At 43.6% G+C, this 25,479-nt stretch overlaps 1 protein-coding gene across 1 annotated transcript in view; it reads left to right on the top strand.

The window, feature by feature from the left end:
* LOC103258307 (ankyrin repeat and sterile alpha motif domain-containing protein 1B) overlaps nt 1-25,479 on the top strand; it is a 552,345-nt gene that overhangs the window by 270,417 nt on the left and 256,449 nt on the right. Inside the window, exon 6 of the mRNA XM_008055979.2 lies at nt 14,888-15,040. Within this exon, the coding sequence (XP_008054170.2) occupies nt 14,888-15,040 (153 nt within the window). The remainder of the gene's footprint in view (nt 1-14,887; nt 15,041-25,479) is intronic.

The raw sequence follows: 25,479 nt of genomic DNA, 5'->3' as shown, positions 1-25,479 counted from the left end.
CCCCCCACAGTTTTCTACTATTGCCAGTCACTTTCTTACAGCATTATAATTGCTCAAGGTCACCTTATGAGTGAGAATATATGGAACTCAGTTCTTTGTTTCTGTGATAAATCACTGAGTGTGATTGACTCCAAATCCATTCAAGTTGCTGCAAAGTCCATATATTTGTCCTTCTTTATGGCTGCTTAATATTCCATAAAGAATATATTGTGTATATGTACCACGTTTTTTTTATTCAGTCCAGCTTCAGTGGGCAACATGTTTGGTTCCATGTTTTTGCTATTGTGAATTGAGCTGCAACAAACATACGTGTGCAGGTATCTTTTTCATAGAATAATTTGAATTCCTTCGGGTATATCCCCAATAGGGGAATTGCTGGGTCATATGGAAGGTCAATTTCTCGTTCTTTGGAAATCACCACACTGTCTTCCACAGAGGTTGTACTAGCCTGCATTCTCACCAGCAGTGTGGAAGCATTCCTTTTTCTTCACATCCTTGCCAGCATCTGTTGTTGTTTGTTTTATTGATGATGGCCATTCTGACAGGGGTTAGGCAGTATCTCAATGTGGTTTTGATTTGCATTTCTCTGATAATGACTGAGGCTGAGCACTTTTTCATGTGTGTGTTGGCTGCCCATATATCTTCTTTTGAGAAGTGTCTATTCATGTCTTTTGCCCACTTTTAAAAGGGGCTGTTGATTTTTTTCCTTTCGGCACACTTGAGTTCCTTGTAGATCCTAGATGTTAGGCCTTTGTCAGATATACAGTTGGTAAACATTTTTTCCTATTCTGTGGGCTGTCTCCCTGCTCTCTTGATGGTTTCTTAACCTCCTTCCTCACTGCCTCTCTCACCAGTGCCTGTCTCTGAGCTCTGTAGACTCACCTGTCAATGCATTCACTCATCCGTGGGGAATGACTGGCCATTTCCACTATCACACAGATATATTGTCCCCTCTTCTCTATTTTAGTGAATAGAAATTCAGCTTTCTTATTCATTGTTGATCTGATATTCAAATTTAATTGGACATCCTGTCTCTTGTCTTTTGTTTTTTGTTTTAACTGAGTCTGGCAACCCTAAAAAAAAAAAATCAGCTTTCTTTTTTTGTTTTTTTTAGTTAACAGATAACTACTACTCTTATCTAACAGAGTCCTTCTTTTGTGTTTTCAAGAGAAAATACATGTTGGTTTTCCATGTCGTTCTATGAGTTCATGATGGCATAAGTACTAAGTAGACATACTTTAGATGATGTTAGGGTTGTAATTTATGAATCATGAGTCCTGACAGGTTAAAAGCTTTTTCTTCCATGCATTATCCGTTTTAATCCTCATCCCCTTCCCAACTTAGAAGCCACTGCTCAGCGGCAAAGGTTTGTGTTTACAGTTTTCTAGACACTAAGAGGCGGTTGTATTGTAGAAAGTTTTGAATGTGAGATTTTCCTCACAAGTGTCTAAGAGAGCATTGCACTAAATGTGAAGAAGACGGATTTTCTTGCCTGTCACCTCTGGGACTCAGTTACATCATCCGCTGTCAACACTGACTGGGCCCACTTTGGACAGAACACTTTCCCAAGTGCTAGTGGATATAGAAATGAAGTCACACTTGACTTTACATATCGAGACCTTAGCATCTGCTGGCTTGGAGCTAGGTGAAAGAGAGCGAGGGCACCTTCAGAGGCAGGAGTCTACAAGCGCCCACGTAATGATGCCCAGATACTCAGGAGCAAATTGCCTGTGTGTCTATCCATCCAGTAAGACTTCTGCTAAGTTCAGAGATGGAAATGCAGACCTAGAAAAGACTTGATTCCTGCTTCAAGGAGTTCTGCTTACGTTTTAGACAGGAACAGAAATGTCCAAAATGGGAACATTGTACGGGACTTGCTACAAGAGGAAAGAAGAGTTAGATGCATGGGGGACAGATAGATGAGGCTTGAACTGAACCTCAAAGACTTGGTGGGCGTTTTTAGCCCAATAGGGCATTGAGGAAGTCACTCCGGACAGAAAGGGTGCTGCCTGTGTTCCTGCTAGAATCCTCAACAAGAACTGGACACCCATGTACTCGCTCACACTTGCTCTCAGTCTCTCTCTCTCTCTCCCTCTCCCCCCCCAACACATTCACTTACTTCCCCCATGTATTAACCACAAGATAAACTTTAGAAGAAACTCTCCCCTAAGTTCCCCAACCCATCCATTTTTTTTCTTTTCTGGAACTTATAAAAAGTCTGGCACTCAATTTATTTTCTTGTATATGTCATGTACCACATAACAATGTTTCATTCAACAATGGACCACATACATGACAGTGATCCCATAAGTTTATAATGAGGCTGAAAAATTCCAATACCTAGTAACTTGTGTCACAGTTGGCTACAGTATATGAATGAAGAAAAAGCTTCTAACCTGTCAGGACTCTGTGATTCATATCAATATGTCCAGGTTTGTAACCTAGAGCAGTAGGTAAGATCATCTAGCCTACTTATGTATAAGTATACTCTGTGATGTTCACATGACAAAACCACATAATGATGTGTTTCTCGGAATGTATCCTGTTGTTAAACAATGCATGACTGTATTTATATATATTTCAAATGCATACCCAAGGAAATTACACATTTCTAGAAGATAGGAAACTTTCACCCTTTTTCAAGTATGCAATACCTAGGATAATGTTATACGTATATATACACACATATATATTGTGCTTAAATTCTGGTTGAATTAAATAAGTAATAACTACTAAAACTATTGCAAGAGCTGACTCTATTGGGAATTCCCATAAGTAGATTCTTAGTCACTCCATTGTCTGAGGTACCTAAAAATTCTGAACTGGCAACACACACACACACACACACACACACACACACACAAAACAGACTATAAGGCTGGAACCATCTTCCTGAGGATCAAGCTATTTTTTGTTGTGACTGCTGTTCTCACTCCAATGATAGTGGAATGGTTCTTACATTATCCCTTAACTATAAATATAAAAGGGGTTTTCAGGAACTCCAACCAGGGCTTCAAAATAGGATTATAGCAACAATTCTAGAGCAACGCTTTCCTGCATATTCTAGGTCTTCCCAAAACTCCTCCTAATGAGTCATTCTAATGACTCATGTCACATGTGCGCCATTAACTAGACTACCACCAACCATGTGACATCTACCCTTTCTGCCTCTCTGGCTCTAGCTGACAGTGGTGATGTCTCCTGTCACCAGACTTGAGACAGGGCCACCAGGACCTGCCAAAAGTACCTTCAGTCCAGTTAATACCCACCAAGGGGCCAAGTCTGCTACTAAGGACTGCCAGGGGTGGCTTCAGCACTACAGGTGCCTGATGTGTCAAAGGTACTGATGTCTGTGCTACTAGCTGTGATGTCCAGTGTCACCCCATCAAAGCCACCTTAGCCAGTGCCACTGAAGCCTGCCAATGTGGCCATCATTACCCACTGCTGGTGCCTAATGTTGGGGGACCGATATCTGCTGTATGGTACATCTCTTCTTGCTGACGAAGTTGCTGGTGCCAATTCTGCTGGCTCCTTTTGTTCTCGGTGTCCCAAAAATGTGTCACAATGCAGCTCTCTTATTGAAACCTCTTCCTCTTGAAGCCTGGTCCATGGGAGCTAGGCCAAGGCACAGCCAGAATGCCAGACTCAAATCCGTTCAGAATCGCCTCCCTCTCCAATACTCACCTACTGTCCCCGGAGTCTTTGAGCAGGGTCTTGGGAGGCCTCTGGATTCCTCACTGAACACAGATTCCTGCAAGAGTGCCCATGCCAGCCAGTCATACGTTCCCACCCACGATGGAGGAACACAGTCCAAGCTGAGACCCATAGCACAATTGCAGCCATCAAGTCGACAGATTCCTAATCCGTGTTCGAGAACAAGGACCATTTTATTTCGTGTTTCAGGAAGTCACGTGGGTCCATCTGCAGAATATCTAGAATGTGGCTGCTTCTTGCTGCCTTTCCCTGAGTACCCTGTCCAGGCCACCAGCCTCCCCCTGCTGGATTATTTCCACAGCCTCTGAAAGGCCTCCTCCCGAGCAGTCAGAGAGCTTCAGCTGACACAAGCCAGGCCACGACCCACCACTGCCTGAATCCACACACTGACTCCTGTTTCCCTCAGAACGGAGCCAGTCCTGACGAGGCCTCGTGAGCCCGGCCTGTCTGGCCCCGGTGACCTCCCTGCTGGGACTGGCTCCTTCCCGCAGGCCGTGGCCCCTGCTGTTTCCCTTCCCGGAGTCCTCGCTCCAAGGCCGACGTGGTGGACCTACCAGCTCTACGTCTTGCTCACATCCACCTTCCGAAAGAAACTCCCCAGCCACTGTGTTTAGCACTGCCCTCCCCACCACACCCATGCCTCACTCTGAACACAGTTCACATCACTGATGAAGCACGTGCTGCTGCTGAGTCCTTTGTGACATCAGGCACGGTTCTCTTCCTTTTGAAGGTTTAAGTCTCTTTCTATTTCTTAACAGAAACTGTATCCATAGCAGAGTCTGGTTATGAGCAAAGGGAGCTTTGAGCAGCAGATGTATTTGGTTTTGGTTTGTTTTGGTTTAGTTTGGCTTTTTGGTTTTTTGTTTTATTTTTTGAGTTAGAGTCTTACTCCTTTGCCCAGGCTGGGGGTGCAGTGGCACGCATGCTCACTACCTCCCCAGCACGTCGACCTTCTGGGCTCCTGCGATCCTTCCACCTCAGCCTTCTGAGGAGCCGGAACTACAGACACGTGCGACCACACCCAGGTATTTTTTATTTTATTGCAGAGACAAGGTCTCGAGCCCACAGGCTCAGGCAATCCACTCGCCTCAGCCTCCCAAAGCTCTGGGATTACAGGCTGAGCCACCGGGCCCAGCCAGCAGATGTATTTGTATATGTGCCCTTCCCTGCTACAAATGCACAACACCTGCTTGTCACACCCTCTCCAGAGACAGTCACCATGAGTCCATCCTTCAGAGTCCCAGAGAAGTAATGTCATCACATGGAGGACACCACAAAGGGCATTTTCCAAAGACCACCAGGACCCCTTTACAAACAAGATGACGTATATGAAATCACTCGAGGCTCTCTCTAGTCCCATGGAGTTGTTAAGGGATGTTCTTATCATTAATCGCTCTATCCATTTCATAGACGTCTCTCCCAGAAAAGTTGCACTGCCATAGCACTTAGATGGCAACAGATAGGCTTTTTTCTGTGGCCCTGTGGTCAGTGGAGCAGCCTTTCTCTTTCAAGTTCAATCAGTCTTTTAAGAGCCACTGATGAAACAGCACAGTGATGTCTAAGCCCAGGTCTCACAGCCCGCAGGAGATCTGATCCTCACACTCCTGGATAGACCTGCATTTGGACTTGGCAGCACACTGTCTGTTAGCACTGCCTGTCCTGGTTTATTTTCAGGACTGCTGTTAGTCCAAGTCTTGGGGAGCAGCAGGGCAGAGCCAAAGAGTCTAGAGCAAGGAGCCAGAATAGAGGGAGTGCCCGACGATATCGGCGATCTGTATTATAAAAGCCAGATCAGGCGGGAAGTCTGGGAACACAGAGTACATCCAGGTGGGAACAGAGAAGCCACGGTCCATGGCTGCAGCTTCCTGGGTGGGTTGGGGTAGCCGAGCCTGGCACAGCAGGGCTGCGGACACAGACGGGTCCCCGTAAGTGATGGATTGGTGTGCTGGTGTCCAGGGAGTGGCATGCCTCGTGCACAATAGCCCTCACCTGCAGACTTCTCCAGAAGGTGCACAGACCCACCACAAGCTTCCCGTACTCCCCAGGACAAAGCCACATTGCTTCCGGACACTTGCACTGTGTTAACTCCAAGATCATTAACCCCAGAGTTAACTTCAGCTGCTCAGTTCTGTCATTTCCAAGAAAGGCCAGTAAAATCCCTGAGCCAAAGGTCCACCCCCTCATCTCCAGGTCCTCCTGGATGCGTCTCTGGATGATTCCAGCCCTCCTCCTTTCTGACTCCTCACGTCTGCCTCTCTTCATGCCTTGTCCTTTGTCTCCCCCCACACATTTCTTTCCTTACAGACTCGTCTGCACAAGAGGTAGGTGGCACTTCCCATGGCCTCGCCTCTCACTCACACCCAAACCCAGACCACTCTGCCCCTGTGCCCTTCTCAGGAAGGCTCCAGTGCCCTGACTGCCAGATCCCACAGCCTGCTCCTTCCCGTCTCAGGGGACTCCTCTGTGGCCTTCCCTCAGGGCTGCCCACATCCTCCTGGACATCTAGTCTTGACCACTCCTTCTTCAGTCTCCTGAATTTGATTCTGGTCTTTTCCTATTCATGGAAAGTGCTGGTTCCTTCCCAGACCACGTCTCTTCTCCTCACACTACATAATCCCCCTCTGCAACCTCACCCACGTGTGACTTCAGTTCCCATTTTGGATAAAAATAACTACAACTTACCCGTACCTCTGTGTGCCAAGTACTGTGCTAAATTCTACTTGCATTGTTCCACTGGATACACATGGCAACCCTCCGAGGGAGATCTCTTTTTCTTTCTCACATTTCCAATCAGAAAATGAATGCTTAGGAGGGACAAGTTGTTCACTCAAGGTCAGACAGCTAATAAGTGGCACAGCCAAGACTCCACCATACTTGGACAATGCCTGGGGCTGAACGTGCCATTCAGCAGTATCCTTTATTCCTCATGTCTCAAGATTGGTCATGTCATCCCAGTCTATTTTATGTTCTCTCTCAGCTGATAACACCATGTGCCCAGGTTATCCAAGCCAGGAGCTTGGAGTTTACCTGCATGGCCCCCCTCAGCAAGTGCACGGCTGTCACAAAGGAATGGTGGCATAGCTGACAGAAAGATGCCATTTGGAGGAAATGAAACTTCCAAGAGGCACAGATGTAAAAGCTCTGACTACAGAAGACAAGAGCCAAAGCAGCAGGGTAACATCACATGGGAGGTGCAGCTTCCTTAAGTGCTCGCATGCAATTGCCTTATTATCAGTTATGTTTGTGTCCAAGGAAAGGCTACGCTAAGGAAACAAAGACCTTCATAATATCATGGTTTAAAGAATAGAACATTTATTTCTTTCGTAGCTGTCCTGAAGTTAGCAGTCCAGGTTTACAAGTTGGCTCTGCTCTGCATCATTCTGGAAGGACCCAGGACCTCCTGTCTGTTCCTCTGTCATCCTCTAAAGCATTGCTACTTGGAGTGTGGCCCACAGCCTGACAGCATCAGCCTCTCCAGAAAGCGTGTTAGAAATGCAGAATCTCAGCCGGGCTCGGTGGCTCAGCCTGTAATCCCGCGCCTTTGGGAGGCTGAGGTGAGTGGATTGCCTGAGCCCACGAGTTCGAGACCCGCTTGGGCAGCGAGACTTCATCTCTACAATAAATAAAAAAAATCAGCCGGGCGTGGTAGCGCATGCCTGTAATTCCGGCTACTCAGAAGGCTGAGACGGAAGGATCGCCGGAGCCCAGCAGGTCAAGGCTGCGGTGGCCCAGAACGGCCACTGCACTCCAGCCTGGGCGACAGAGTGAGACTCCAACTCAAAAAAAAAAAAAACAAGAAATGCAGAATCTCAGCTCCTCCTTCCACGTGCTGAATGGGAATGGCCTGGCAACAAGATTCCCCTGTGATCTTTCGTGTATTAAGGTTTAAGAAGCATTTCCTAAACCCTAGGGTTTTTTGTTTGTTTGTTTGTTTTTGCCTGTGTGGTCAAAACTGGACTGCAAGCACTGATGTTCCAGCTCACAGGAAGACAAAAATAAAAGGAACCAGAGTAAGGAACCTCTTTTTGGCTGGAGTGATCTGGAAGTTACATGCAACCCTCTCACTAGCGTCCCATAGGCTCAACCAGGAAAAAAGCTGGGAAGGCACAAGCCTAGTTTAAGCCCTGTCATATGAAGAAGAGAGGACCCTCTGTCTCAGTTTTATGACACTTTCAGATAGAAAAAAAAAAAACTGTCTAATTTGTAATTGGCTTTTTAGGGTTCCTTATTGTCTTGGCCTAATGACCATGCCAATATCATAATTCTGGCCTAATAACTTGTTCCACTAAGAACTACTTTTCTTCATTTAATCCCAGATCTCTCATGATGTCTCTTCCTCCTCTCTCTCTCTATTTCCTTTTCCTGTTTTTATTGCCTTTTTATAGCTTCCATCTTGTGACTTCGTTGTCTCATCAGGTATTATTCTTATCTGCACAAACAAAACTGGCCTTAGGTAGAGAGAAGGAATGACAGTCATATATTTTTTTTCTCCATACATATATGATGGATGGGTCCAGAATATTTTTTTTTAAAAACTGAGAAATCAAGAGAAAATAAAGCTGTGGTGATCATGTAATCTCACAGAAGTCTTCTACATTGGTGGTTTTCCAACATTCCTTTTTAAAGCAAAGAAAGCTTTCCTTCCTGTCCTTGCCTGCACGAAACGTGTAAAATATATGAGTTTCCTCGCTGAAGTGGACCAAGCAGTCTCAGAGTCTGGCCTTCCCAGCTGCCCGTGGCAGACTCCTGAAGCCCCAGAGTCCCTCAGAGCACTGTCCTGTGGTCCTCGCCGGCTGGCCCCCTCTGGTGTTGGCAGTGTACTCTCTCTGAGGCCCGGTGTCTTCCTAAGCTCCTGGAGGAAAGTCATCCAGGTGGAACGAGAAGCAACCGGAAAGGTGTTGGTAAAAGGTGTCAATGTATCTAAATGTTCCCAGGACTCAAGCATCACCATTGTTTTCAGTGTCTGTCCCAGGTTTAGTTTCTCCCAGCCTCAAGCAGGTTGAATCGCTTGCCTTGTGGTGAGCCTGGGCTGTGAGTCTGCTGCCTGCCCTCCATGCTGCACTGCAGATGAGAGTCTGTGCCTGACCCATTCACGCCCAGCCATGATGCTTGCCCAGTGGCCTCTGGAGCTGGCTCTTCCTGTGTCTGTCCCGCCAGAGCTTCCTGCTGGGAAAGAGTTTCATGGCTGCTAATTTGAGAAAGCAGTCACAGTACTCCTCAAGACACATGAGAGAGATATGGACGCCATCCCACCTGTAGTCTATGTGTCCTCTCATGTAATTTTTAAGTGTGGTCTTTGGGTCTATTTTTTTCTTTCCTGGGTAAATAAATTGGACACTCACTTAAGATTCATTTACAAGGCATGCAGTTGTAAAATTTAGAAATTACAAACAAGCTTTGAACTCATGGGTCTAACATCTTCCTTTTCTAGACAAAGTCACCACTGAAGTTTAGTGGGTGAAGCAACTTGACCATGGTTACAGCTCAACAAGTGCCATCAGGACTACTGGGCGACGGCAGAAAGGTCCACAGCACAATCGATTGCCTGGAATTGGTTCTTGGCCTGGGAAGGCTTAACATCGTTAGGAATGTTATCATTAGGCAATAGAAATAACCTCAGCTTTAATAATGTGGAGCACAAAAGGCAAATCTTCCTCCACAAATGCATATCATGCCAGTAAAGTTAATCTGTCATTTTATCTGCATGTATCCATTAAGGGACTTAATTAAATCAACATCTAAAAAGGCCTGACATATGTGAGATGCTCTGCTACATACTTTAGGGACTTTGGAAATGATTCACACGTTGTTTCTTCACGGAGGGGTCGGCAGTTCAATGAAGAAAACAGATCCTCACTTCTTTATCATTGAAAGCAGACTTCAATAATGCTCTCATAGACCCGTATGCAATTTACTAGCAGAAGACATGATTTTCTCCTTGGGAGTAACATTAGAGACAGCTTCACATAGAAGGTGCTGTTTAAACAGACCTATTAAGGATGGATAGAATTTCAACAGGAGAAAAGTTAGGAACAGCTTTCCTGGTGGAGAAAATAGCATGAGCAAATGTATGGGGGTGTATTAGGTATGCAACAGACCACACCCCAACAATTAGACTTAGCACATGGCTTGGGAAGGATGTCGATGTCGATGTTCGTCCAGCTCAGCATCGTCTCATGAAGATGTGTGTGACAGGAGATCCATAAATGAAAGAATCTGGGTTCTATCCCACAGGCCCAGGGTACAAATACCAAGGGTTTTGAAACAAGGAGCAACTCTATTCAGTTCTCTATATATCAAAAATTTTTTAGTTTACAGCAATAACAATAAATATTTTTCTTACTCATGGGTCTGCTGGTTAGCTGTGGTTCAGCTAACTTTAGCTGGACTTTCTTGAGCTCCATCAAGCTAAGGTGAACTCCAGGCTTTGGGTTAAATTTAGGTTTGTTCCACAAGTCTTCAATTTTCTCCTTGAACCAGCAGTTCGACTCCACAGCACTTGCTATGCTTATGCTAGAGCGTATGAACACAAAAGGATTCATCAAACACAAAGGCACACAAAGGCCTCGTCTACAAACTGCCCCAGTGACTCTTTTGCCCGTTCCATTGGCCAACATCAAGGAAACTGGTCAGAAACTCCAGCCACACTGAGATATGAGGCCGATCCCTTGGCAAAGGGTACAGAGGCATAATTCTAATACAGGAAGAGAATAAAGAATTAGAAATGACAATGCAATCTGCTTGAGTGACCTTGCCGGATATATTTCTGAGAAACAATTGTCAACTGAAGGGGAGAAGGGCAAAGATGTCAACAGACATAAAATGAGATAAAGGAGGAAGGGAGTGAGGGAGGGAACAAGGGATGAGACAGGAGAGCTTTGACTGGAAGTGGAAAAGAGTAGCAGCCAATGGTGGAATATTATGCAATTCAGAATGAATTGGGCAGTGAGGAGGGAAGAGAACTGAGGGTTATTGAATAGCTATTTTCTTCAAGGCACTGTGCTAGGCAATTTAAATTCCCAATTTATATCTGCCCAAAACAGTTGAGGTAAAAGTTATTATACTTAGTTTAGAAAAAGGGAAACTGAGGCTCAAAGAGGTATGAAACTTGCCACCATCATTCAACAACTAAGTAGCACTGCTGAGATTGTCAGATCCCAAAGTCCATTTTAGAAGAAGGGAACTGAGTTGAGAGCCATCTTGGAAATCAAATCTATCTGTAGGAGTTGTCCTAAGTGATGTGATGGTCAATATAAAGAGGAAAGTAAGGTGACTCCTAAGATGTCTACTTGGGCAGCGGAGTGATGAAAAACAGAAGGGACGAGCCCAGTTTTGAGCTTAAGGAGATAAATTTGTTTTTTACTTATGTTGGCAATACCTATAGAACATCTATGTGAGATGCCCTCAAAATGTTTAGAAATGTGGATGTCAGAGCTCAAAAAGAGAAGCCAGTCCTGCAGAAATCACTCCACAGACAGGGCAAAAGCATTCTAAGCACAGAAAATTATATTAGCAAAGACGTGACAATGTTTTCTCAGTTCATGTTCAGGGAATGGCTAGCCATGGGATGCACAGTGTAGAGACACCCAGGCGACTAGTCACATATATTGGGCGCACATAGCAGAGCAGTGGGAGATTAGGCTCATCTCAATCGGCCTCGAGTGATGGAAAAAGACACTTAGACAACTCTTCTCAAGAGAGGGCCACTACAGGTTTTTCCTAAAAAGGACGACCAATGTAGTAGCTAGAAACAATAAGCTGGACCAAAGGTACAAGGCCATATAGAAGGCTATTGCATTCGCTTTTGTCAGCATTAATAAGACAAAACAGGGTGGAGGCATTAGGAACAGAAATAAAGGAACAGATGGGAGAACTGCTTTGGAAGAATCTATTGTGCACACAGTAACCATTCTGCATATCATTAAATATGTGTCAAGTTAATTTTGTAACTTCATTTGGCTCTAACGGTTTCCTTGCTTCAGATATACAGAACCTTCATAATTCGTTGGTCATCTTTTCACATATTTTAATTAACAGTTGTCATTACTATGAGGGAGAGACTATGACTGTTTTGTTCTCTACTGTTTCTACAACATTCCTCAGAGTAGGCGCGGATTAACTACTGACTGAAGGAATGGATGGGTGGATACTGCCCTGCCCACCTCAGCACATCGTTGCCAGGGTCTCTGCAGCTTCGCTGTCCACCCCGCCCCTGTCTTTGATCCTCTCTCCAAATATCTCCCTTCCTGTCACCTCCTTCAGGTTGGTCTAGGAGAACTTGCCATATTGGCGTCAGTAGCCCACTGAGCTATCTGCTTTCAGCGAGATGCAGATGTGATGGCTGTTCGTTTGGGGTTTTTCCAATCATTGCCCTCAACCAAGCTCAGTTAACTGACTCTCTCTTTACTGTTTCTTAATATCATCTCAGACATATCCAGTACCTTGGCAATCGTGTAAAATATGAAAACTAAGCTCCAATTCATTTGAAACCTCCAGTTTTATATCCTTTACCACCCCCAACCCTGCCCCAAATTTAGGCTTCCCCCAAGAGGCGGGCACCTCTCTCCTTTCTGATTCTAAATTCTGGCCCCAGGATAAGAAGGAAGGATTGGGGGACAAGGGATCATCTTCATACTCACCTGGTTGTGGCTTGCAGTCCTCTGGCCAGCTCCCTGATGCTTTGGCTGGCACTGTCCATCGACACCTCTGTGTGCAGAAGGCCACCGAGGGCTCCCTCAAAGGGGTGGTGTGTGAGTGCTTGGGGTAACCTTTGGGACCTTCACCTTACAGTTTTCTGGTATGGGAAAACTGACTCTGTGCCAAATGGAGTCATCAAGACTCCTGAGTTTGTCCCCAGTGTCTGCTGCTGGGACAATCCGCTGCTTGGATGGGCTAACAGCAAGACCTCCCTACCAGGCTGCCAGTTTCAGCTTCAGCGATTCTGTCTTCCTTCCTTCCCTTTCTTATTTCTTTATGTCAAGTGGGGCAGTCAGGGAATTTCCTGGGGTTGGAGTGATTGCTTACGTTAGCAGAGTTAGTTCAACCACCTCTTACCAAGTCCTGAAGGATGCACTTAGCCCCAAGGCAAGGGACACACACCCCCCCACACCCCGAAACTGTCTTTTGGAGGGCAGGCCCCTTGTAGTACAGGCTTCCTCCGCTAGGTAAGTGTTCTAGGAACCCGTTAGCATCAGTGTACCAGCTAGCGTTGTTGTGAGAGGCTGTTTGGCTTCAGGGAATTTTTTTGGAGATTCTTTCAATGTGTTTGCCCATTTCATGATGGATGATTTATGAGTGCCCTGAGTGTTCCACATTTTTGACCAAAAACAGCATGACCTCATTGCCCCATCTTCCCTATTCTCCTAATCTTCCCTTGGGCAACTTTTTTTTGTTTCCCTGGATTAAAAAACTCCTCAAAGGGAACCATTTTTGCAGATGTAGAAGAGGTGAAACAAAAAATGGCAGAAGCACCCCAGAACTGACGAGTTCAAAACTGTTTTGAGCAGTGGAAAAAGGGTCTCGGGTGTATTGCATCAGACGGAGAGTACTTTGAAGGTGACTGAAGTTTAAACGTGTAAGAATAAAGACACAATTTTTTACAAATAAATTACATTTGGGGGGTCCTCCCCCTTGTATATTTGTAACTCTCTGTGGAATATGAAGCCACCCAATCACTACCATTGAGTCTCCTTTTTTGGGTCCTAGTCTCCACTTTTATTTATGGGTAGCATCTGGTTACTTATTAATGCCCCTAAATGTCACTTTGTAAACCCTTAGTTGTCATTTACATTAGTAGCAACTGTGTAATAAACACTGAGCTAATTGTTATGTGTACAAACATTTAAGGAGTAGCTCAAGTGAGTCATCAATGTAAAAGTGAAATACAAAAGTCTGACACAGCTCAGGCTCTGATGCAAATAATGAATTGCACTGTATCTTTAAAATAGAGGACATTTAAACCTTGAAATGGAAACTAGACTGGGGAGTAGCACAACGGGAAAAGGGAAAGGTGAAAAAAATAACTTGAAAATGAAGGATTAAGGAGAATCTCAAAAATGAGAACTCTGCATAGTGACAGAAAACATGTTTAAGATTAAGATCGAAACCCCTGGTGCCCAGACTAATCTGTTCTCGGCCCACAAGTCAGAATCCTATAGATTTCCATTAACGTTTATCTCCTGGAATCTGAAGGAAGGGGAACATGTATGCCGTGCATGTAACCCAGCTGTGCTGTTCCCATCATGCACTTCACTGCAGGCCCACGCAGGCGGCCGAGGCGCCAGCTGTCCCAATAACTGAAGTATTAGGCGTATGGCATGGCACACGCAGAGCAGCCCAAGGCTTAGGAGTGAATCGTTCCCAAGCCAAGAACCACAAATTCAGCTAAAATTTCAAATAAAAGCCAAAGGACCAGAATATCCATACAACGTTTTAAACCAGCAGTTCCTCTTCCTTAAATTACTTTCACACTCCAATTTAAACCCAGAAACATTATGTTGCTGTCACACTTCTTTGTCCTCCTAAAGTATTTTTTAAAAATCTGAATATAGCTGACAAAAAATAGGTGCCTGTCTGCCAGCAACTCTCTCTATTCATGTCTAACATACTGTAGAGTCGATGCAGAACACATGGTCTTAAAATACCCACAGCCTCTTCCTGCTGGCTTCCACAGTGTCTCTCCTGCATGTCCGCACTACCTACAGTACATGTCTTGCATAAGCATGAATTCCTTTTGAGTGTTTAAGTCATGCCATATTTTTACCTGCTTTGATGTCGTACGTATGAGGATTCTCATCTGTATTTTGGAAGCACACTTCCTTGTGCCTTCAGTATCGAATTAAATGCCACCCAACTGACACCATTTTTAATTCCATCCCACAGAATGCCAATAATGTCTATAATCGAAGTTGGACATATTTTGTTCTTCCAAATATGGAGTTAACTTCAACGGCTAAATTGAAAATCTCTGCACATGTTTTTGAAAACTAATTCAGCGTGAAAATTATTAATGATTTAGAAGTGTGCATGAAGTATTTTCTTTTCTCTTATTTCCTTATTCAGAAAGAGCTGTTGCTTTCTACCAGATAGATTTTGAAGTGGCGGCATGCATTCTGTTCTTGGAATGCAAAGTAAACCATTTAAGTTCACCCCAACGTGGTTTTCTTCATTCCAGATGAGACCCATTGGTCATGACGGCTACCACCCCACCTCTGTAGCAGAGTGGCTGGATTCCATTGAACTGGGCGACTACACCAAAGCCTTTCTAATTAATGGCTACACGTCGATGGACCTGTTGAAAAAAATCTGGGAAGTTGAACTTATTAATGTAAGTTGGTCTCTTAACAACACCCTAGCTATTAAACCCTTGATACATGAAATTGTGTTGCAGCAGATAATCTTTTCTTTCTTTGTAACTGTTTGGGCACCCAGCAACGATTTACAGGCATGCCTTCTGCTTGAAATATATATGAAGCTCCAGGGTCACTGTCTTTTGAAGTCTTGGTGTAGGGAACTAAGTGGTAAAGAGAGAACTCCCAGCGAGTTTTGCAATATCTAAGAAAACTCTCTAAGCATTTTTTGTGTTTTCTGTTTTAGGAAATGTTATCAGGTTAGGATGTAGATGTGATCACAGGTAGGCTCCCATTCTGACCTTGCTCATATATCACTGTTAAAGGATTTAAAGTATCATTTTCTAGTCTTCAATTGTTATCACATTTCTTTATCTCTATTCCTTAATCTCGTATACCCACTCCCATGCTTGAAGAGGCAGCTCTTGTTCTCACTCGTAGGTTACTGCGATATCGTTTTGTTTTCTGAAGCTGGTGTCTATTCTCATGTGGTCTCTGTTTTATTCCTATGCTCATCATAGATTAGCTGTAAAAACTGGCCAGACTACGTTGCCATATATTCAAGCCCAAAGAGATTTGCCAAATCTGCATAAATGATTTTGGTACTTTCTCATTTCATTTTTACTCCTAATTTTTCTAATAGCATTTAAGAAAGGAACAAGATGAAAAGATAACACAAAATGATCTTGTGTTTAAATGATATTTGGCATTGTAGACATTTCTTTTTAAAAGTGACAGTGAGAAATCATTTAATCTTTCAGACAATTTTTTTAGTTTCATATTCAGTGATTGAGAAAAAACCATTTGTAAACTGAAAGATAAAGCAAACATGTTTCTGCTGGCTCAGGAATATTCTGTTCCACTCCTTGTTCCACTGTCTCTCTAAAAGTCCAGTTTCCACATATGTCATGACATTACTTATTTTAAATAATGGTTATTATTAGCAAGTAATTACTCTTTGCTTTTAAAAGTCTGTATTAAAATAATATTTTTCCTAGGACATCTTATAGAAATTGTTCTTGAATCTAAAAGTCACATTAAAGACAAATTATTGGCTTCTGATTTGTCATAAGTAACTCTTTCTAAACTTTTTGCTTCTTGTCCCCTCACAAAAGCTTTAATTGATTCAGAAGAAACTCGTCTGACTTAGAGCCTCTGGTTAGCTTCATTTGTAGTCTGTATGGCAAAGGAACTAACTAAAATGGTGTTGCTTTTTGGTTGCCCCTGGCTAAGATTTCAGTTCTCTACCAAGAACTTGACACTCATCTCGTGGCTGCTTTTAGATGCTTGTTAAAGAGGGACCTTCCACAGATCAACCAGGCAAGGTTCCCAGTTGAGTTGCATCCCAGTTACTGAGATAATGGGGTAGCTTGACCAGCATCCCTGTATACCATTTTCTGAATAACATTGCTCACCACTGAAGAGCAGATACTTCAACTAGGCAGTACTGAGTCACTCCCCCAGCTGGCATCAGCAGTAATCCCACATCAAAAAGAGTGAATGTCAGTAGAACTCTATTGTAACATGTTTTCATTGAAGCAAGGACCATTTACAGTGTGCAGCTATGAGTCTCTCCAAACCCAAAGGACTTGCACTTGTGTGTGAGATGTGGGCTCGGCCTTCACTTTCCCCAGTTCTGTGGGCACCAGTGGCCTACAGATCCTTGTCAGTGACTGCAGCTGGGCCTTGTTGACAGCTGCAGTGCCTACAGGGACATTGATGACCCCGGCTTTACTGCCAGGGCTCAGGGACGCATCCACCACCAGCCATGGGGCCAGTGAGCCTTGTGCTGAGACAGAAAAATGGTCTTTGCCACCATGGTGGCTCTTAAGGGTTTTCCCATCAGCTACGCTTTGTGTAATGCAATCTGACTTCAGTGTGGGAATAAGAGGGCCTGTCAGAAGTACGGTGTCAACACCAGAGAATGAGACCTTGTGGCCAAACTCTGCTGGCCTAGAGTATACTAATTGTGTCTACTCCTGACTCCGTATATTTTCTTTAAAGTAATTACTTATGAAATTTAAAGCTCCTTGTGATGTGACATCTTTATGGACAAGTTCACACTCTTGACGGTGAGGCTTTGCCAGTCATTTAGCTCAGTAGACATATTAATTATGGATAAAAACTGATCTGAACTTTCGACTTGGAAGTCAGAAAACAAACATGTTATGCCCACTAGAACTGGATAGTTCATTTGGTGGTTTGGGGTTACTGGGGTTTTTCATTTTTTCATCAACTTATAATAATTGTACATATTTATGAGGTATATAATGATGTTCTGATACAGACAATGTATAGTGATCAGATTGGGTGATTAGCATATTCATCATGTCCAACAATTATCATGTATTTGTGTTGGAAACATACAATATCCTCCTAGCTATTTGAAACCATGTAATGTATTATTGTTAACTACAGCCGTCCTGTAGTGCTGTGGAGCACAAGAACTTATTTCTCCTACCTAGTTGTAATTTTGTGTGGCAAAAATGTGTGCCTTTTGGCTTACAAAGCTTTTGACTGATCTCAAATTCAAGACTTTTGTTTATACCAACTAATGAGAAAATCTACCCAAATATGAGGTAGCTTCATAATATATGGACCCAGGGATCCCATACTAGGAACCCATAACTTGTTTTCCAGTCTAAGAGAAATGTATAGTCACCTTGACTTACAACAAAGCCTTTTGGGAAAGTTCACGTCATAAGTTATTGTAATGAGTGACTGGTTTTAAGGCACTGACTTGCTCCAGCAAATGTCATTCTGCATAACATGAAGAGTCCAAGTGTGGGCTGCCCTGACACGTGGTGCACAGGGCGAAGGAGTGGAGGGTGAGGAGGTGGACGGCTGATGTGATTGGAGATAACGTCAGCAGCACTAGGCAGTGTCAGGTCAGCACCCAGTGCCACATGGTTGTATGCTTGTTATTAAACAAGTATTAATATGTTCTCAGTGAGCATATGAGTATATTTAAAGTATTTCAATGAAGAAATTAAAGTGACAGATTTGTGACTTGAAAAGTACAAGCATAGATCGATAGATAGATAGATAGATAGATAGATAGATAGATAGATAGATAGAAATTTTAACATTTCAAAAGAACTACTGAAGATATTTTTCTTGGGGGAGTACATTATTGCCTTTGGGGGAAAAAAAAGTTATTTGGACAAGTCCATAAGGGTTCTGGTCACAAAGCTACCCGAAGTGTAGGGATGGGATGTGAAAATCTTCATATCAGCATTGTCAGCAGAAAGTCAAGCAGAGAGAAACTTAAGACAGAAGATAGTGCCAATTTTACAGGCCAACTTAGAGAATTAAATATAGGCCAATAATTTATCTCTTTATTCTTTAATCAAAGCTTTGTGTTCAGAAGCTGATGTTGTATCGATAGTTCTGTGTTGCTCCTGTGTCCACGACTATCATTAATAAGATTATTAATACTACTCTTACTTTTGCATTGATGATTTAATGCTCAAGCATGAATGTGTTGGGAGAGATTATCAGTCAAAATGTTTCTGCTGCAGACACTGCAGGAGCCTCTGGTGTGAATTACAGTGCCATCCAAAGTCTTGCTAAGAGAACTCAAGAGTAGTTCACAGTGCATATGTACATGAATTTTTTTTTAACTCAGAAGGCTACTCAAGCCTTGCATGTGATGTTAGCAAGTTTTCACAGCAGTTTCTACTGTTGTTGACAGTTTCAGTAGCCCTGCATGGGGGAGATTTTCGATAAAAGGGTTACATATCTTCTCCATGAAAAGTATATGGTTTAATTATAAAAGGAAAAATAACTATCTTAGGGACCATGCAAATAACATCTTCTCCAGTCTGTAGACCAAAAAAAAGGACTGAAATTATGAAAAACAGTGATAATTTCTTTTACCCCCAAATGCCTACTAAAGGAACTTGGGTAGGACCGAATATATTTGAACACTGTCCAATTGATTAATTTGTGAATCTCAGTGTAGAACATATGGTTAATTTCTTTCCATTGCTATTACCATTAATTATCAAAGAAATAATTCTAGCCCAGGCTTATGATATCCTACAGTATTGATAATGATAAAGATACCCATTGGATGGACAAAATTAAAATTCACGTTTCAGTACATTCCTCAATCTCTGCTCACAAGAATAGCTTTAAAAATCTAACTCCAGTAGTTGGTTGTTTTTTAAATACCTTTGGGTAGAAACAAATAAGGTAGCTAAGGTAGCAATACTCATATGTGTCCCATCAAAATAATTTCACATGTCCCATGAAAATAATTTGGAATTATTTTTGCAACAGTAAATTGATTAGAAGACCATTTTCTCCTTGCCTAGTAGCTTCTGAAATTATATTTATATTACTCTTTTGTTTAAGACTGTCGGATTTCTTTCTTTTTTTTTTTTTAACTTTAATGCTGTTGATTTAATTTTTACCTTTCCAGGGAAATTTTGTAATAATCTTACCACTTGGAAATGTATTAAGGCATTTTCAAAGGAAACTTTCTAATTTTGCTTTAATTCTTAATAATGTGACTTTATTTATTTTTAAATACTATAGAGCTACCTTCCTATGAGTATCTGATTTAGACTCATTACTGGCTTTGATGTTTTTTATTTCATGATCAGCATTATAAACTCACACCCCTTGCTATAATTGCAATTAAATGTATTTCCTAAAATTATTTTGCATTGTGCCTGTAAGTGTGAGTGTGTGTGTGTGTGTGTGTGTGTGTGTGTGTGTGTGTGTGTGTATGTGTGTGTGTGTGTGCGCATACATATTGGATAAAGGCATACAGTAACTTATGCTCACAACCAAGAATAATAATTGGTAAAATCACAAATTGCAGGGGGGGAATGAGGAGGCCGAATGTTCTAATGCCATCTCCAAACCAGTTATTTTAAGTTAAAGGTTATTCCCTCATTACGGGATATTAATAAGTGAGAAATATTCATCTTTCCACACCAGGGAGGCTACATCAGTCAACACTTCAAATATTAGCAACTTTAATCAAAGCTGAAGGCTTTAACTAAATGATTAGAAGTGAATATTCAAGTGTAGAGCAAACTTTATAAAATGAATATTTTAAATACTACACTTATGCCCACATTCAGTCCAGCTGGCTCCACACAAAGCTTCAGGGAAACTGGACACCAACTGTGAGCTGTAGACTCTCAGTCATGTGTCAAGTAAAGCCCCAGATGCTACCACCCCCAACCCCTGTATCTAAAATCCAAGCTTTTCCAGGGATTCTGTGGAAGCCTCCCTCAACTGGCTCAAGTTTTAGACAAGGAGCCCCCCCATCCCTCCCTTCTATAAGATGGACAGTCTCCAAATAAATACACGCTTTTTGGTGATTTCTGGCCCTTTCGTATACGACCTGGATATTGGAGATAGGCTGAGTCCAGCCTTCTATTTCTACCATCTCTCAGCATGTCTTATGGCCACAGCCGTTATACTACTCTCAACTTGGGAGCCTTGACCTAAACAGAGATAGAACTGTATTACAGCAAAATGCACACCACTAAAACTTGGTTGGAAGCAATATGCTTTTCTTTTGCACTTAAAGTGAATGTATGCTCTTTCTGTGCCTCTGGGTCAATATTATGGAATAAACATTCAAGTGTTGATATCAGAACCAGTAAAGCACACATGCATACAATAAAAATAAATAAGGCATTTTGGCCTGAAGAGACAGTCTTGAACATTCAGGATCAAATGAACTTCAGGAAGAACTGAAACTTTCTGATGATCTCCACTTATGAACTATCTGTGCAATGAGGAAAACCATGTTCTGACTATCCAGAAATCACCACCATAGAAATTTTATTTTAATGGACACCTGTTGGTTTGTTCATTCGCCCTTCTCTTGATTGAAGTAGAAACATTCCCAATGTCCTCTGAAGAAGCCCCCTGCAGCCCGTCCCATGCCTGGACACGTGGCCTGGGTCTTAGATGCAAGCTCAGCCTTCCAGCCTCTGCCTCCACCCCACAGGCTTCAGCACATTCTCATCAGGACCAGCTACATAATTGGGGCACCGTGAAAAGTGAAAATATGGGGCCCTTCTTAAGAATTATTTTAAAATGTGAAGACAATAGCAGCAGAATACCAAACCAAGCACAAGCCCTTCCAAGCGCAGGGGCCTCGTGTACACACAGGTCAAACGCTTCTGAAGCCCCCTGGCTTCCTCCCTTTGTGTAGATCCATATTTCCAGCAGATTTTTTCCTTCTTTCTGAAAATCTTCTTTTCCCACTCTTTGGAGCGCAGGGTTGCTGGTGATGAGTTCTCTGTTTTTGTATGTCTAGCAAGGACTTGATTTTGCCTTCACGGTAGAATCATATTTTTGTATTATTTCTGATAGGACATCTGCGGCCATTTGGTCACGGCTCCTCTGCAAAGTGTGTCTGTTTTCCCTTGGCTGCACTTAAGGTGTTCTCTCTTTTCACTGGTCTTCAGCAATTTGATTTTGACGTACATTGATGGCATTTTCGCCATCTTTCTTGTGTGTGACATTTTCTGAGCTTCTTCGAAATGAGGCCTATATTTTTCATCAGTCCTGGAAAGTTTTGGGTCATTAATCCTTATAATATTGTTTCCTGTCCCCCCCCCAGCCCCTTGCTTCTGCTTTGGAAACCTCATTACCTGAACATTAGGCCACTTAAGGTAGGACCCCAGCTTGCTGATGTCCTACTCATCTTGTTCCATCTCTCTTGCTCTCTCTGATTCATTTAGATCGTTTCTATTGCTATGTCTTTACATCCACTCATCTTTTCTTCTTGAAATAACTCATCTGCCATTCTTACCATCCAGTGTATTTCTCATCACAGGGAATGGCGTTTTCATCTCCAGAAGTAGACTTGGGTCTTTTTTTTCTGCTTTCTATGTCTCTGTTGATCATGGTCATTTCTTTCCTCTAACTCATTGAATGGTATGGAATACAGTTTTAGCCATGTTTGTGTCCTTGTCTCCTAATTCTAACACCTGTGTCAGCTTGAGGTTGATGTCTTGATCAATTGACTTTTCTTCTTGTTGTTCTCATTTTTATTGCATGCTGGACATTATGGGGATTTTTATTGGGTGCTGAATATTTTTGCATTTCTGTAAATATTTTGGGTGTTACTCTGGGACACAGGGAGTTTTTATGGACGCACTTTGATCCTTTCAGGCCTTGCTTCTCAGGTCTGGTAGGCAAGGCCAGAGCCCTGTTTCGTCTGTCACCGATCCTTCCCACTACGGAGGGAAGACACCAGGGAGTGCTTGAACCATCAGTGCCTTTTGAGTCCAGGGCTTCCTGGTGTGATCAGGCTGCAGATTCTCTCCAGCCCTGCTGGAGCTGAGTCCTGTTCCACCAGCCTCTCCAGGCGGTCCTGAGTTTGGTTTCCGGCAGCTTCCTCTCAGGCGTGTGCTGATCAAGACTCTCCTCTCTAGCGCTCCACCTAGCAAGCTCTGGTGCCCGGGTCTCCCTAAGCACAGCCCCATCTTTCTAGAGTCTTCCAGATGCCCGAGTACTTCCTCCCTGTGCTGCGGCCGAGAAGTTCTTCCAAGGGCAGTTGTAGGGCTCACTCAGTTGTTTTCCATGTCTCAGGGACCACTGTCCTTCAGTGCCTCGTGTCCAGTGTCACAAAAACCAGTATTTCATGTATTTGTCTGGAATTTTAGTTGTTTCATAGGAAGATACGTCCAGTCCCTGTTACTTCATCCCAGCCAGAAACAGAAGTCTACACCCCCTGCATTAATAATCCCTGTGGTTGAGGGCGCCTCACCCACACCACAGAATCCAAATCTTTGGTGGTAGCACTCGGCCTCAGGAGGTCTTAAAAGCTCCTCAGGTGATTTTCACGTGCAGCCTGGGCTGATACCCCTGCAACCAGCGGTTCATGGGGAACCATTAAGGGATTCTCGTCGGGGGACTGACATGATCAGAAACAGTAGACAGGGGCTGGGGCTGACACGCTTTGGAGGGAAGAGCTGGTTATAAGGCAGGAAGGAGCTGCCTCTGCTGATTCTGCTGTGTGGCTGTTTCCAGCCGTGAATGTTTCTGGTGGGGCAGCAAACATTTGTTGTTTTGCTTTTGTTTTTTATGGACAAAATCCGGTTCTGTCGCCCAAACTGGAGTGCAGTGGTGGGATCATAACTCACTGCGGCCTCTAACCCTTGGGCTCAAGCGATCTGCCCATGCAGGTGCACACCACCATGCTTGGCTAACTTTCACGTATATATAGACACAGGATCTTGCTATGTTTCCTAGGCTTGTCGCAAACTCCTGGGCTCAAGTGATCCTCCTGCCTCAGTCCCCCACAGTGCTGGGATTAGAGGCATGAGCTACCACACCCAGCCCCCCTTTTTTTATTTGGGAAAAAACCCTTTTTTAACCCATTTACCTCCATAAAGCCTGAGGGTATCCCTGAATTCGAAGTCCATAAAAGTAGAGTCAATTTTCATAATTATACCATGCATCAAGAAGAGGGTAGATTACAGTCCGCATTGAAAGGCAGCAAGGGCGAGTCGAATACGTTCCGTGAATGCTTTCTGCAGTGGCTGCAGCTGCCACCATGTGACCCTCAAAAGGCTGAGCCTCTGTGATTTGACAATTCCACTTGCTGTCCCTAACCGAAGGGTAGGACACACAGTGTGTCCCGGGCTTTCAAAGGCATCCTCTCTTCTCTCGTCTTTATCTGGAATCAGGTCACTCGGTCCTATATCCGCCGCTCAGTATGTGACCTTAAAAAAATTCCCTTCCCCTCCCGGGGACTCAGTTTCTCACTTGTAAATAGAGGAGAATAATGTCTGCCCTGCTGGCTTCATGAGTTCATGTGCAACTCAGAACCAAATGAGAGCTTTTCCTGGCCTACCCATTTCGCTTCTCCCCCTGTTTGACTTTTATTTCCCTCTGCAGTTCTCTTACTGACCTTCCCAGAGGCCTCCCCAGAGTCAGGCCTGGAGCGGGTCCCCCGGAGCGGGCCCCCCGGAGCGGGCTGTCACCGCTCAGAACCCTGCCATGGGCAAGAGGTGGCGCTGTCTGATGGGTAGCTCTGGCCTCCGGGAGTTACGGCTCAAGCCCTGTCCTCCCTCACCCCTGCTCCCGGCCCTCTCCCCCTTCCTGGACTCAGCCTCCCAGTCTGCCCCGCCGGGATCCTCTCCCTACCAGGCTTGCCCAGACCTCTGTGGCTTCGTCCTGCTCAAAACCCTTCTGCGCTTGCGTTGATGACAATGACAGGGAGAGACCCTTCACTCTTATATATACATAGACACAGGGTCTCACTATGTTGCCCAGGCTGTTCTCAGACTCATTCAAGAAGTTCATCTTTCTAGCATGACCTCCTCTTCTCTTAAGTAAGACCAAAAGTGTTTCTCTACCAGGACAGCATGACCGTGTTTATTTGCTCTTTATGTGTGCATTTCCATGTATGGAGAATTTTTTCCTTTATATTTTCTATACTATATAATAATCTGTTAGAATATGTCCCCTCTCAAAGCTCCTAGGAGCACAGAGGCAGTTTACCATAGTTTCACAGTGATGTAGCTGGATTTCTTTAGCAACAGGCTCTGCCCTAAATATATCAAGAAAAGGCTTCTTTGAAAAACAGAAATCTTTATGCCATATTAGAAATCTGAACAAAATACAGAAAAACAATTTAACTGATTTCATTATAATGCATGGTATAGCTTTACAGGGAGCGGTTTCAATGGAAAAGAAATACTAAGCTGCTTCAAACAGCAGCCAGGATTTCCCACCCATGTGGTCATCAAGCTGGAACTTTGGAACAGACTCTAGAAGGATTCAGGTTTACAGATGATAACTTGACAACGAAGACATCCCCGACCACTGAACCACTACCCTGCTCTGTCCCAAGGTCCTCTGCTTCAAGAACAAAGAGGGAGGTCTGGGTGGCGTAAGGTCAAAGCCGAGGGTCGAAGGTCAAGACTGATGTCCCTAGGGGCAAAAGACACCAGCAATTCTGTCCCTGAGTGCCGTCAGAAAAGAAGGGGACATGTATATCCAGAACGTTGCACAAAGTGGAGTGAGGCCTTTTTCCTAGAGGAAAAACTTGAGAATTTTGAGACCCGACACACAGGGTTCCATAGCAGATTGACAATCAGTATTCAAAGTAAATCATAAAAGTTCGCACTATCATCAAGGCAGGTGCATAAGATTTGTATAATCCATTATGGTGTGAAAGTCGTTATGGAAATAACTAGAAGCTGGAGAAGAGAAATAATGAGAGAGGTGATTCTGGAACTTAGGTCTTATACCTATTTTAAAGATGTTTAAGGGTGGCTTAGAGTTTAAGTTCAGCTCTTTTAGTAAAGAGACGTATTATGCTAACTTGGAAATCTGCGGTGTCCAATTCTTTTTGAACTCAAGGAAACAGCTTACCTTGAACCTCAGAAAGTACACACAGTCTGTGATATAGAGGCCTGATGCCTGGCAC

This window comes from Carlito syrichta, unplaced genomic scaffold (genome assembly GCF_000164805.1).
Source record: "Carlito syrichta isolate Samal-C Ts95f unplaced genomic scaffold, Tarsius_syrichta-2.0.1 Scaffold302059, whole genome shotgun sequence".
Classification (NCBI taxonomy): Eukaryota; Metazoa; Chordata; class Mammalia; order Primates; family Tarsiidae; genus Carlito; species Carlito syrichta.
Note: the sequence above shows the minus strand (reverse complement) of the source record. Positions and strands in the feature narration are given on the sequence as shown.